Here is a 12675-nt window from a genome sequence, read left to right as displayed (position 1 = left end):
ATCCGTCCATTCATCTGCTAGGACTTCTGGGGTTGGGACAGGGAAGCAAAGAGCTTAATGCAATAAGCAGGCTTTTAGTACTCTTCACCATCATCATCATCACCACCACAAGCCGGGGTCAAGCCCCTCCCTCTCTGTTCAAGTACAGGCGGTTCAGCAGGATAACAAAGAGCATCGATGAACGGCTTTACAGAAGAGTCACTCTGACAGATGGCATCCTGGCTGAGCCGAGCTTAGCGACCACAAATAAATGACACAGATGTCAAGAGGCGGTGGTGGTCACCCCAGACCTGGCACACGGCACCCTGTGGCGTAAGACTCGGGGGCAGAGAGGCCAGATGCTGGCACACACGTTGGGGGAATGCGATGTCCGCCTCGATGGCACGTGTGAGGGGCACAAACGGCAGCCAGAACTTCACGTGAGTCCAAGTTGGCACCTCGAGAGCGGAGCAGCAGGCCTGTGGTCGAATCAGAGGACGAAATCCAAGAGCAGGACGAACGAGGACCACGGAGGGGGCTCTTTATTAACGTGATGTGAAACTGGTTAAAGAACCTCGTGTTTCTGCTGCTAAGGATTTAGCAGGCATCTTCTGTCGCTCGTGGCCCTGCGACGGCTGTGCCCAGCATTAGTGGTCCACTCAGGTCCAGCACACCGCAGTGAAGCGGGTCGTTAGGTCAGTTGGCAGAACCTTTGACCGACCGCGCATGCGCGTGTGTTATGTATGTGCGTGCGCGCGCGCGTGCGCGACTCCGCGTTCGGTAATAACGGTCCACCATCTCCAGAGAACTTTAACAGAGCAGTCAATAAAAAGTGAAAGGCGCACAACATCTTTGTCAGGGTGGACAGCAAGTCTCACTTTATTGTTCAATTAACAACTACAGAAGAAACAAAAACATTCAAACCTACGATCATTTGCTGACTAAACATCCCGCATTTCGCCCAGTTTCCCCATCATCAGCCAACTACAGAAGCTACGAACTACGCGAAATAAAAACCAAAAGACAAAGATGGCTGAAACTCGCGACGAAGTGCGCTAAGCCTGCCAGCCCGCCGTGTGGTTTCCATCGAGCAGCTCTGCTGCTGCTGCTACAAGAATTCCGTTTACTAGAATCCCTCACCAAAGACATGAGGATGATGAAGGGTTTTCAGGACCCACCCACCCGGCATCGTCAAAGCTGGCAGGACGTCCCACGCGCTCCCCCGCGTTCATTAGCGACGTTTCACAAAAGCACAAAATCTAAAGCGAGGGGCGCCTTCTGCTCCGCATGTCCTCCGGCCACCCTCGGTTAGCTCCATCAATCGGTCTCTGCGGGACGTCCTCAGCAGTCGGTCGGTTCAGATTTGTGCTCTTCGGTGGAGGGAGGAGCGCATGCGTCCATCTCCCCAACAACATGAAGGTGATGGGCGCAGCACGCGAACACAGGCGGCATTCGTCCTTGAAGATCAGCTCTCGTTTTCCAGATTTCTCTCTCAGCGATAGAAGACGACAACTGCTACACAAAAGGCGACGCGACGGCACGCAGGATGAAGAGAGAAGGCTTGCTGTAATCTGGGGGGCCGCTGCTCGGTTGGTTGGTTGGCTGGCTGGCTGTCTGTCTGCTGCAGAGGGTCGGACGGTGTGTAGAGTGTGTGTGAGAGAGAGTGAGTGAGTGAGTGAGAGACAGAAAGAGAGAGAGTGCGCATGCCTGGAGGGATGTATGGGAGTGTGTCCTACTGGCCCCGCCCCTCAGCGCGCTCAGGAGTTGTCCGAGGGCACGTGCTCCTCGAAGCCCTCGCTCTCCCTCACCAGCGCCCTCTCCAGGATGACGCGGCCCTCCTTGTAGCGCTGGCTGTCCTCCGTGGCGAACTCGTAGATCCAGCCCAGCTTGCTGTTGCAGTTCTTGCAGCTGACGTCCCTCACCATGTGTCTCCCGGTCAGCATGACGCGGTCTTGGACTTCGCTGTACTGAAGGTTCACCACCTGGAAAAAGAACAAGAGGACAAACGGATCAAAGTGACACTCGGTGACAATGGGAGGGAGGACAGACCCTCTCGGTCAAGTCCTGCGGGGAGGAGCCTCAAGAGCAGCAGCGTGTCAGACGCCTTGCAGATTATGAACGTGATCGAGTTGGGGGGGCCACACTCTCCCATACAATCCTTCAACCCCTCCCTGGGTGAGGGCCACCCGTCTCACTTTCTAACCTGGATGTCAGAAGTCTCCACCTGCCCAGTTACGAGTGGGTGGACTTCCACAGGTCGAACTGGTGTCCACAGAACAAGGACGACTTGCAGGCCACACTGGCACATTTTGTTTCCAACGCTCCGTTGGGAGACCCCTCAACGACCAGGCTTGGGCTCCCTCCGTGGCTTCTCCAGTTCCCATACAATGCTATTGTGTGCTTCACAGTCGGGACGTGTCAAGAGCCTCGGCCATACGGCTCATCCTCCTGGTCAAACGGTTCAAATTGGCTTTTGTCTGACCAGACGACATTCCTGGTGCCCAACTGCAAACCGCACTCTCGCGTTTGGAGTAACGGCTGCCACCTTAGTCGGGCGATGACGATGTGCTCTCTGAATGGCCACACTTTCCTTCAGCAGGTCCTTAGCCGTCACCCTGGGGTTCTGTTGACCCAAACTCTGTCCATCCGTGCCGTGAAGTGTGTACGGTGCCCAACTCGGACGCCACTGAAAGTCAGGACATCGATTCCTGGCTTAAAGAGACCATCGGCCTGGTGGATGGAAACTTCCGACTCCCTGAAAATGCAAAATAAGGACACACGCACACGCTATGACATATACATGTCACCCCACCTCTCCAAATGCCATCCATCCCATCAAGCACAGAGCCAAGCGCACTCCACCGACAGACTTCCGAGGTGGCACCATCACCGGGTGACCCCTTCGCCACAGGCCAGCAGCACGTGACATTCCTGCTCCGCGGCCCCACAGGTTAACGAGAGGTGACATCATCGTGACATGGAAGTGCCATGAAGTGGCAGACCACACGCGCAGAACGCTCCTCGACTTCCCCGACTTGGCCCGCTTACCCCACCTGAAGAGCAGCTGGCACCACAGTCCAGCAATGTGCCGGTGACCTCGCTAGACTGGCCAGCCACTCAAACAAACGAGGCCACCACGAGAGACGAAACCTTTGACCAACTGACATGGCAGCTGTGGCCGACTTTCTTTTTGCTTTCTATTCTCAGTACCCCGTGGGGGCAGCTGGCACGACAACCAATGCGCTCAACTGAACCTCCGAGTCACCAACGGCAGACAGAGTTTCAAAGGCCGAACCTGAAAATGGCGATGGACACTTTGGTGCCCGCACCGCTTGGCATGTGTGAACTTTTTACTTTGGTGTCGACCTGCAAAGCCGAAGATAAATGAAGACGAGGGCGAGGGGGCCAAGACTGTGCCACGGCTGTACCCGGCCTCCACTTCAAGGTCCTGTCAAGGACGTGCAAAACCAACACTTAAAGACAATAAAGCTCAGGTCACCAATAAGCCCACTGAATACAACGTCCCATCTGGGGACCAAAGGGTGACGTGTGCTCCTTGTGGCCGAGGCGGCTCTCTGCCAGGCACCGAGCTGGTTCACAGCAGACTGTGGCACAATCAAGGATACACACCGGGACCTAAACAGCCATCGAGGTCCTCGACTAGAGAAGGACAGTGAGAGCAAACAATCACAGACTGGCAGGGTTACAGTCAGATGGTGGTGAAGTGGCACTCGGGGTCTCAGATGAGCTTCTGGTCTACGTGAACGAGGACACTGGGACACCTGGTCGACAGACAGGTGGAGCTCCGAGAGGGGGCGCTGCTCCCCCAGATCAAGGGGCACAGCAAGCACGTGCCATGACAGGGGCACCACATGATCTCTCTCGGGGGCTTGAGGCTACACTTAGGGAATTCTCCCCCGACTAAGTCGGTTGGTCTGCTGCCACCACGCTTCTCCTTTAAGAGGTGAGATGGCGTTCCACAAAACAACAAGAGGTGGCCCCTTAGCTGCTCCCCTTACCAAAAGCCCACCAGCCAGACGCGAGCCACGCTGAAGATCAGATGGCATTTCAATGGACTGACTCCAGGCGTGGGCGACTCTCTCAGGACGACAGTTTAAGAGCTCGGGGTCACAAGTGCCACCCATCGCGGCCTTTGTGCTCACAACTTCCCCTTGTAGGCCCAGGACAATCAAACACAAGGTGTGCCCTTCCCAGCTCCATTGTGTAACCGAGGACCTCCGTTGAGGGCAACTTCCTGTTCACGGTGAGGTGGGAAGTGAGCCACGGTGGCCCGAGGCGGCGGTGGCCGGAGGTGGGGGGGGAGGGGGATGTGGTTTGGGGTCGGTGACCAAAGCAGGTCACCACTAAACTCTAAACCTCCAGCAGGGTTGACCACCAGCCGATTCTTCACTAAATGAAGGAGACGTGAAGCGAGCGGACGCATGGGGGGCTTCAGACCCCCAGCAGTCTCTTAACGAGGGGCCAGTTCATTAAACCTGCGGCTCGCTGCTTCTCTCCTTCTGCCACGGCAGACATTTATAAAACTTCTGCGTTGGTGACCTGAGCAGATCAACGTCACCGAGACCTTTGCAGACACTGTGGCTGGCAGGCTGAAACGACTAAGGGGGTCCGAGTCAAGCCAATTAAAACAAAAGAACACGAGAATCAGCAGCACTAATGACGGCCAGCAGCCACTGGGGGGCCCTTCAGGACTGGAGTTTAAGGGTCCGGCCCAAACTCCTCCTCCTCCTCCGATGTGCGCACATTCACGACGTTTTCCTTGCGTTTCTTTCGACCTTTAACCTTCAGTGCGCTTTGCAGAACGGCTAAAGAATAAGTCGGGACTGGACTGGACTCCGGACCACCCAAATGTGAAGATTCGGGGGGGTTTGCTGTGGTGTTTTCATTCACAATTACGCCCCCACACTTCTGGAGGACTTGACGTGTGGATTTGGTGACCCGAGTTTTTCATTTTTGCGGAGGTTCAGCATTGGTCTCCATAGCCCCCCAAACCCACTCACCCACCTGTTAACTCCGCCTTTTTCTACCTAAAATTTCTGGGGTCGAGTATTCAGAGGGTGGCGACTGCCCAGTTAATGGTCTGCCTTTGATGACAAATAATGAGCAGAGTTGACAAATGTGAACAACTAGAAAAGGAAGGGGGACACTCAATGACAGCCAAGTCATTCAATGGTGACAACACGGCAAAGCAAAAGGCCACTTACTACACTTTCATTTTAACATTCAACCTTGACAGGGGACAAAAGTCCTTCAACGTGCCACTTTGGCACCCGAACCAAAGCCCAGTACACTTCATGAAGGGATCGGGAAGAGACCACCGGAGTGGCAGTGGAGGGCAGGGACCAAGCAGAATGACCCTGTGGCCGTCCTGATGAACTCGGTCTGCTCGGCACACACAGGGGGCACAAACAGGGCAGTGCGCTCGCTCTGCCCTTTCACCCAGGACACTTTAGGTCCCCAGCAGCACCAACGAGTGACACAAGCAGGCAGACGACAGCAGGGGAGTCCGAGGACCAAACCGCCGTAAGGTCTCCCCGACTCAACTGGCACTGTAGCTTGGGGGTCCACAAACAAATCTAAGACCTTTTGAGGCCTCCTAACGTACGCTCACCTTGTTGAAGAGGAAGGCTCTCCCAGTAGCCCCCGTAAAGCGAGTCGAGATGAGCTCCGAGCGATTGGTCAGAATGGTATCACAGTTGGCACAGGAAAACAGTCGAGTGCCACCAATATGGTCCAAGAAAATGCGTCCCATCGTCCAGCAAAGAAGCACGTGGAAGGCCTGCAAAGAGAGAAGTTAAATTATGACACTTGACCAACGAGAGGCGTCTGACAGAAAGCTAAGACGGCGGGCAGGGGGCACAAAAATCTGCAAAAGACGGAGGAGCCGAGGCTGGCAAGTGTGGGCAAGGAAACCAGCGAGCGTCGGGTGGTCACATTCAAAAAGGAAACATGTGGGGTCACCCCCATTTGTAGAAATGTCCGGCGACCGTCATTGGCTAATCGTCTCTTGGGGGGCTTAGGGCTCTTGTCCAGAATCAAAAGTGCCCGTATTCTGACCAGGTGTCTTAACGTATGCCTACCTACATGCCTGTGGCAATTTGGAATGGGCGATCGCTCAACACCCACGTATGGGCATCAATCCCCGACAGGTCCCTCATTAGACCGTACCCATCTTCCAAACGTATCCTGAGCGGGCAGAGGGTGCCAGTGTGCCACCACCCAACACACTGCTCACTCACTCTGCACAAGACTTTCCTGTTGTGCGTCACGCCACGCAAGCAGACCCCCACACTGGACCCTTGTTGGCAGCTCTCGGCAGTGCCCTCACCCACTACTCATAAAAAGCAGCAGCTCTGAAGATGGAGACTATGCCACACTGAACAAAGACGAAGGCAGGGCAGTGCCACGCTGTTATTCATACTGCCACTTACACCCAAGACACAACTGCTTACCCAGCAGGTCACATTGTAGTGAGATTTGGATCCCCACCTCGGGGTCTGAGGTCCAAAGTCTTGCCCACTCACTATGCCAATGACGATTCAAGCTGCTCCCATGAAGAGATCTTTAAAACAGGTCTGGTGGACAGGGCACTGCCAAGCCAACACCTGCACCAACGTTGCTGCCACTCCAGAGGCTCTCCCTGGCAGACGGGCACCGTGCCACCCCATGACATTTAAACGGTCAGACTCATTTCGTCTGCCCCAAATGTTTGAACTTATAGAGGAGGCTGAGGCACCTAAAGGGAGCAATGGTGGCAGGACACCCCCAGACCACCATCTACCACTGCAATCGATCAGCGGGCTGGCCCCCCACTGCCAGGTGCAACTCACCAGGTGTACCCTCACATTCCTAAGCGTATTTCATCGCAGCTTTTAACTTCCCATTGGTGATTTACATGCCAAGAACTGCCAGGCCTGTCTTCTGCGCCAGTCCCTTTCAGCGCTTCGGCCGATTCTCAATGACCTGCCACTCCAGTGGCCTTGGCGTCCCCCATCCACCCAGACCAGCTGGCCCACCACTGCCCCCTGATGCCCACTCTTAACATCACATACATTGTGGCTCTTGCTGTCCGTCCTCTGCTGCCCAGACGTTGGCCTTTGTCCCCTGCTGGTTTAAGTTTGTGGTGGCACTATCTGGGGTGAAGGTGGTCTAACCATGGCCTGCCACGCACTCATCTACTCCAGTACCACACAATGCAGGATAAGCACCGTGCCAGCTACCCAGCCTGCTTTTCTCATCCTTTACTTCCCCTAATTGGCAGCAGGTGCCACCTGTGCCATCATGAGGCCCATCCAGGTGTGTGGCAAGACCAGCTGCAAACCACACACACACACCTTTTTTACAGAAAGGCCACCTGTGAACAAGGCAGCGCCTCTAAGCAGCTCCCGTGCCAGCTGGATGCCATCTGCAGGAATTTTATACACAAAGGTGGCACCTCCCACTGTTCTGGAAAAGCAGGAAATGAAGAGTGAATGGGGCATCCAGCACATCAAAAGAACGGGTGGGCAACAACTGGAAAGCGGGCACAGCGCAATGGCTTTCAATGGCAACAGGCAAAAATAAGCAACTTGGTAGGCCTGTGCCAGCACCGGGCACACCGGCTCAATAAGGAGATGCCAAGCGTGCCTTAAAGAATCAAGAGAAGCTGCACTGGCAAACCAAACGAGCAACAGGCATCAGAGTGTCAATGACAAAAATAAAGACACCAAATGCCACCCAAACAAAGCCTCAGCGCTGGCCTCCAGTAAGGGCGGGGGGTCCGTTTTCAGACGAGCGTCCACGAGGCTTCTTCACTGTCCACACCTGCACCCCTCTGAAGACGCGGTTGGCACTTTCAGCCTGTCATCGATTTGTTTATCGAGATGCTGCCCCCTGAAGTGCACAACACACACACACACACACACACTGTGACACTCCGCCCGCGCCTTCAACGCAGTGACGACCCGAATAACTCGCCATCTTCCACAGCGCAGCCCCACGACGGAGCACAACTGCACCTCGGCCCCCAAGGACAAACCTGTGCTCAGGCCCGAGCCCCCTCTTCTCCACTCAAGGGCGGGCAGCAGCCACTGCGGGGGTCCACGGCGTCTCGTAACACAGAGCAACTAAAGAAGGGCAGAGTAGACCCGATAGAAGGTGGCACTCCTGTAATGTGGGCATCAGTGTGCCAGCCTTCTCATCTTCTACAACTCCATGACATCACTTCAACAGAGGCCCACCAAATGTGTGTCACCGTCACTGTCCACCAATAAAAAGGTGACTTGCTGCTGTCTAGGGGGGCTGGGGGGCTCAAGCAAGCCCTGAATAAACACAAACTGCTGACATTTCCCAATTTCTGAGCCCCTTTGATTTACAAGGCACTATATAGGCAGAGAGGTGACCTCCATGGCCACTCCAAACTGGTGACAAGTTCCTTGAAATCGTAACGGACAGACGCTCAGACGACGCCAACAAAGGGTCCGTGGCCAGGGACTGGCAGCAAAACCTGGCAAAGGGGACTGGCTGCCCACCTGATCCTGAGCCCTTCATGCCGTCGATGGGAGTTCTGAGCCCCAAAGCCCCCCAAAATTTCAGTGCTGGGACAGCAGCTTTGCAAAGCAAAGGGTTCTAAACGGTCGCTGACCGCTAGTGCAACATTGAGGGGGGCACGTGGAAGTGTAGACTCTGACTCGGGGTGGCACAGACTGGGCAGGGGGTTCTTTATTTTGAATTTTAATGATGTAGGAGGACCCTCAGTCGGCACCAAAGTTACACCCACACGCGACACTCGGGTACACAGTCGTGCCATCAGACAGGCGGCGGGCAATTAAATTCACAACCAGCTGTACTGGAGGGCTAGCGGGCCGATGACCAACTTTAGACTGGCACTGGCGTGGCGCTTGACGAAGACCTCAACAAACGACACGGTACAAGAACACAGCCTGGCACAAGACCACCAGGGACCAATCGAGCGCACAGAATTGTGTTCCGAGTGGCACACACACACACACACTGACAAGATCACATGGGCTTCAGGGACCAATCCAAAGTCTCCGACTAACCAGGACTTGCCACCAAAGGCGGCCCCCCTCAGCCTTACAGTCCTTAGATAAGAAAGGCGGCTGATTCATCACGTCAGGGCCACAAGGGCGAGGAAGACCGCTTGTCACATGATCAGGCCGTGCCAGCTTTTGGGGGGAGAGCCAGTGTTCTTATAGCAGCCACCACCTTGTGCCCACCTGACCGTCCCACCATGCATGGCGCGGCCCCCTCATAGCAGTTGTGGAGTGCGCCTGTGAGAACGTGTGCCCATTCAGCCACTGGCGTGCCACTTTAACGTTGGGCGGGTTCAGGTCAGATGTCTGCACAGGCCACTCGGGCAGCATTAACAGTACCCATCAGTGCACCTGCCGTGCCAGGCACAAACCCTGGCATTACCCACCCCTCCTCCGCCTTACACTAGCCAGGGTGAAACACAGGGTTACCCCCCCCAGACACTGCAGTAGCAACAACAGCTGGGCACAGGTGCCATATCTGAGAGCATGTAGTGCCAACTACTGCGCCACCCTAACCATGCCTCACAGGAACAGAATGCTAACTTGATGAATCTGACCGTCACCCCTGAGATACCCAGGAGGTCCATGGCAGCTGCTGAGCTATAGGGGACAAGCTCACGTCAGGTGGCACAGCAGGCCTGTACCCCACAGTTAGAGTGAAAGGCACTATATGACAGGCAGACAGACAGACAGACACTTTATTAATCCCAATTCACAAACTCCAGCAGCAGCACATTAAATATCAGAGTGAGAACAATGAAGGTGTAGCAGACAATAACTTTAATGCAGAATGTGAACGTTTACCCCCCCCCGAGTCACATAGTGTGGGGTCTCCTCTGTCTGTCAGTCTGCCTCTGAAGATGATCCTCTTCAGTGGACTCTCCATGATTGACAGGCGTCTGTCTGCTCAGTGCCCGTCGCTCTGCCACGGTTGTCAGACTGCCCAGCTCCGTGCCTACATTAGAGCCTGCCTGCCTTCCTCACCCTTCTTTATGCTGCCTCCCCAGCACAGACGAGTGCCACACCGGAGCCCTCAGTGCGGGCAGCGCCTTTAAACTTCAAATGACTGGAATTACAAAGGTGGTCTCTTAACTGAAGAAGACAACGTAGAAAATCAGCAGAGAAGTGACAACACCCACCCACAGCAGCCCCCAATCCCACCTTCATTCATGCTCTCCACGTCAGAATGCCAATCCGAGGTCTCCAGACACCACCCAGATCAGAAAGGGCGTCAATCAATAGAAGTGAATAAGCACACTAACTGACAAACAGAAGACCCCCATTTATTGTGATTAGGGCACCCAGTGACGGTGATGTCACGTGCGGTCTGGACGAGGAGACTGCACAATGCCAACCGGACTTGGACACTCGGAGAAGTGAAGGCGGTAAGGACTTCACGGTGAGAAGGTGTCATAGGGAGGAAGACACTGGACCCCGATGGTCTCAGATGCCATGCCAAGGGCAGGTGGCAAGCGACTAACTGTGAGCTGACCACCCAGTGACATCACAGGTGACAGACCCCGAGGTCAAAATGTCAAGGGAGAAATAAAAGGGGGGCACCTTTAGACACACACATGCAGGGTTCACTCAAAGGATTTGCACCGACAGCACAAAATGGCCAGTCTCTCATCTACGGACCCCAGTAGAGCCCATCAGAGGCGTTGGGGGGCACTTACAATGGGGATGCCACCTTTATGACCAGACTGATCATATTTAAAAATCAGCAGGCATCTTCCAAAGGGACGAGTGTGTTCCTCCACGTCCCACCAGTCCTGTCCATTCTGCTAGCACAGTGGCGTTTTGGGGGCTCGTGTTAAATGCTTTGAGCAGGTCAGAGGTCAGCGATGCGCCATAGAAACGTCACTCACTCTGGGGGCGGGGTCAGACGAGTGAGGGCAGGTGTCACTTGAGGGGAGCCAGGTGCCTGCCGGTTGATCTGTGGGGTCTTGAAGAGCTCGTCCTCCTGGTCGGGCACACAGGCTTCACCAGTTCAACCCACAAATGACTCAAGTTTGACTTCAGTGAAGACGTCCATCTTTTTCTTTTCAATCAAACGTAAGAGATTAAAACTCAGAGTGGTGGACACTCGTGGACAATTCCAAGTCACATTTGTAACGAGAACGAAAAACAAAAAAGGCCTCGCGAGGGGCGCCCCGTTTTCATGGTTGGCCACACAAACCCCACGACACGCCGGCTGCTCCTTAAATCGATTACAGATGACCCGCTTGACTGGGGAGGCCAGCCGGGCCCTTCGTGGGCGCCTGAGCCCTGCACGCCCGAACGTGTCCGACCCGCTCCGCTCCCCCCACCTGCGAAGCCGCGCGAGGGCTAAAAACAGAAATTCGCTCCACCCCCCCTTTACTGCAGAGAAAATGGAAGGGGAGGGGGCGCACCGACAAACAAACACGAAGGCCTCGGAGCCCACCGAACGAACAATGGCGTGCGTGCCGTCACCCTGTCAGGGCTTTCAAAGATCCACTCGCCACGCAGACTCGCCCTTCGTCGTCAACTTGAACCGTCGCGTTAAAAAGTCGCCAAAGAAGGAAGCGGCCGAATAAACAAACAGACGGTGAAGCACGAAGGCAGCCAACGCCACGGCCTCAGACGCACCGAACGGACCTCGCACGTCCCACCACAGAGATGTCACAGGCCATTCGTGCGGCCCGTCGTCGTCAAAGTCGTCCGGGGGCGTGCGGCCCGTGACCGCCTTCGACGCTAGTTCATTGCGACGGTCGTGCCCGACTCACCTCGGCGGCCTTTCTCTCCCCGTCCGAGTCGGCGTTGGCGGACGGCCCCTACCTGAAGGCAGTGAACAGCGGCTTGGCTCGGTCTTGTGTGAAGTCTGTCACGGAGTGCGTTGCGTTTTCCTCCCGCAGGATTTTTTTCGTTGAACTCTCGCGCTGCGCTCTCGTCCTCGCTGGAGATCGTGCTTTCTCTGGCGGACCGCGTTCTAGTCTCCGCTTGGTCAAGTCAGTCAGCCTGTTTGTCCGTCCGTCCGTCCGTCCGTCCGTCTCGCACCCGCGCTGCCTGCTCTGCTCTGCTCTCCCTTTTGTTTTCTGTCGCTCAGCTGTTCCTGGAGCTTCGACCACAACATCCGGCAAGTGACGTCACCTTAAAGCGCTCGCTCGCTTGCTCGCTCGCTCGACTGTTCTCGCTCCAATGTGAACCTGCAGGGGGCGCTCCGCTATAGCCGTTCAGCGCTCGTGAAGATTACTCGGCGCTGAAGTGCAGTGCGCTTTATTTAAAAAGGGCTAAAGAGCTCCAATAATCGATGTGGCCAAATCCAACGTGTCGGGTCAAGGGGAACGTCGGCGGTGAGGCAGGAAGCAACCAAATCCACGTGATAGTATTAGGATTAAGCGAACAAGCCCGTCTTTGGGATAAAGGCGGAGGGAGAGCGTGCGATCGGTACACCAATCAGGGAGCTGCGGCCATTCTGGAACCGGGGGGCTAATAAAACAACAACATTTATTTCTGTCGCACATTTTCATACAAACAGTAGCTCGAAGTGCTTTACATAATGAAGAATAGAAAAATAAAAGACACAGTAAGAAAAGAAAATAAGTCAACGATAATTAACATCGAATAAGAGTAAGGTGGTCCGATGGCCAGGGGGGACAGAAAACTCCAGACGGCTGGA

The 12675-nt window shown here is 55.1% G+C and overlaps 1 protein-coding gene across 1 annotated transcript; it reads right to left on the bottom strand.

Annotated features, from left to right (window-relative positions):
- Positions 1–828: 828 nt before the first annotated feature.
- On the bottom strand, positions 829–12160 carry ypel5 (yippee-like 5). Its single transcript, XM_039749583.1, has 3 exons — positions 11835–12160; positions 5612–5779; positions 829–1961 (listed from the first exon to the last, which is right to left on the bottom strand). Exons 2-3 carry the CDS (start codon positions 5750–5752, stop codon positions 1737–1739), a joined length of 366 nt encoding a protein of 121 aa, XP_039605517.1. The 5' UTR covers positions 5753–5779; positions 11835–12160; the 3' UTR covers positions 829–1736.
- Between the last annotated feature and the right edge of the window lie 515 nt (positions 12161–12675).

This window comes from Polypterus senegalus, chromosome 3 (assembly GCF_016835505.1).
Source record: "Polypterus senegalus isolate Bchr_013 chromosome 3, ASM1683550v1, whole genome shotgun sequence".
In the NCBI taxonomy this organism is placed as follows: Eukaryota; Metazoa; Chordata; class Cladistia; order Polypteriformes; family Polypteridae; genus Polypterus; species Polypterus senegalus.
The sequence above is the reverse complement of the archived record's forward strand: the minus strand, read 5'-3'. Positions and strand labels throughout refer to the sequence as shown.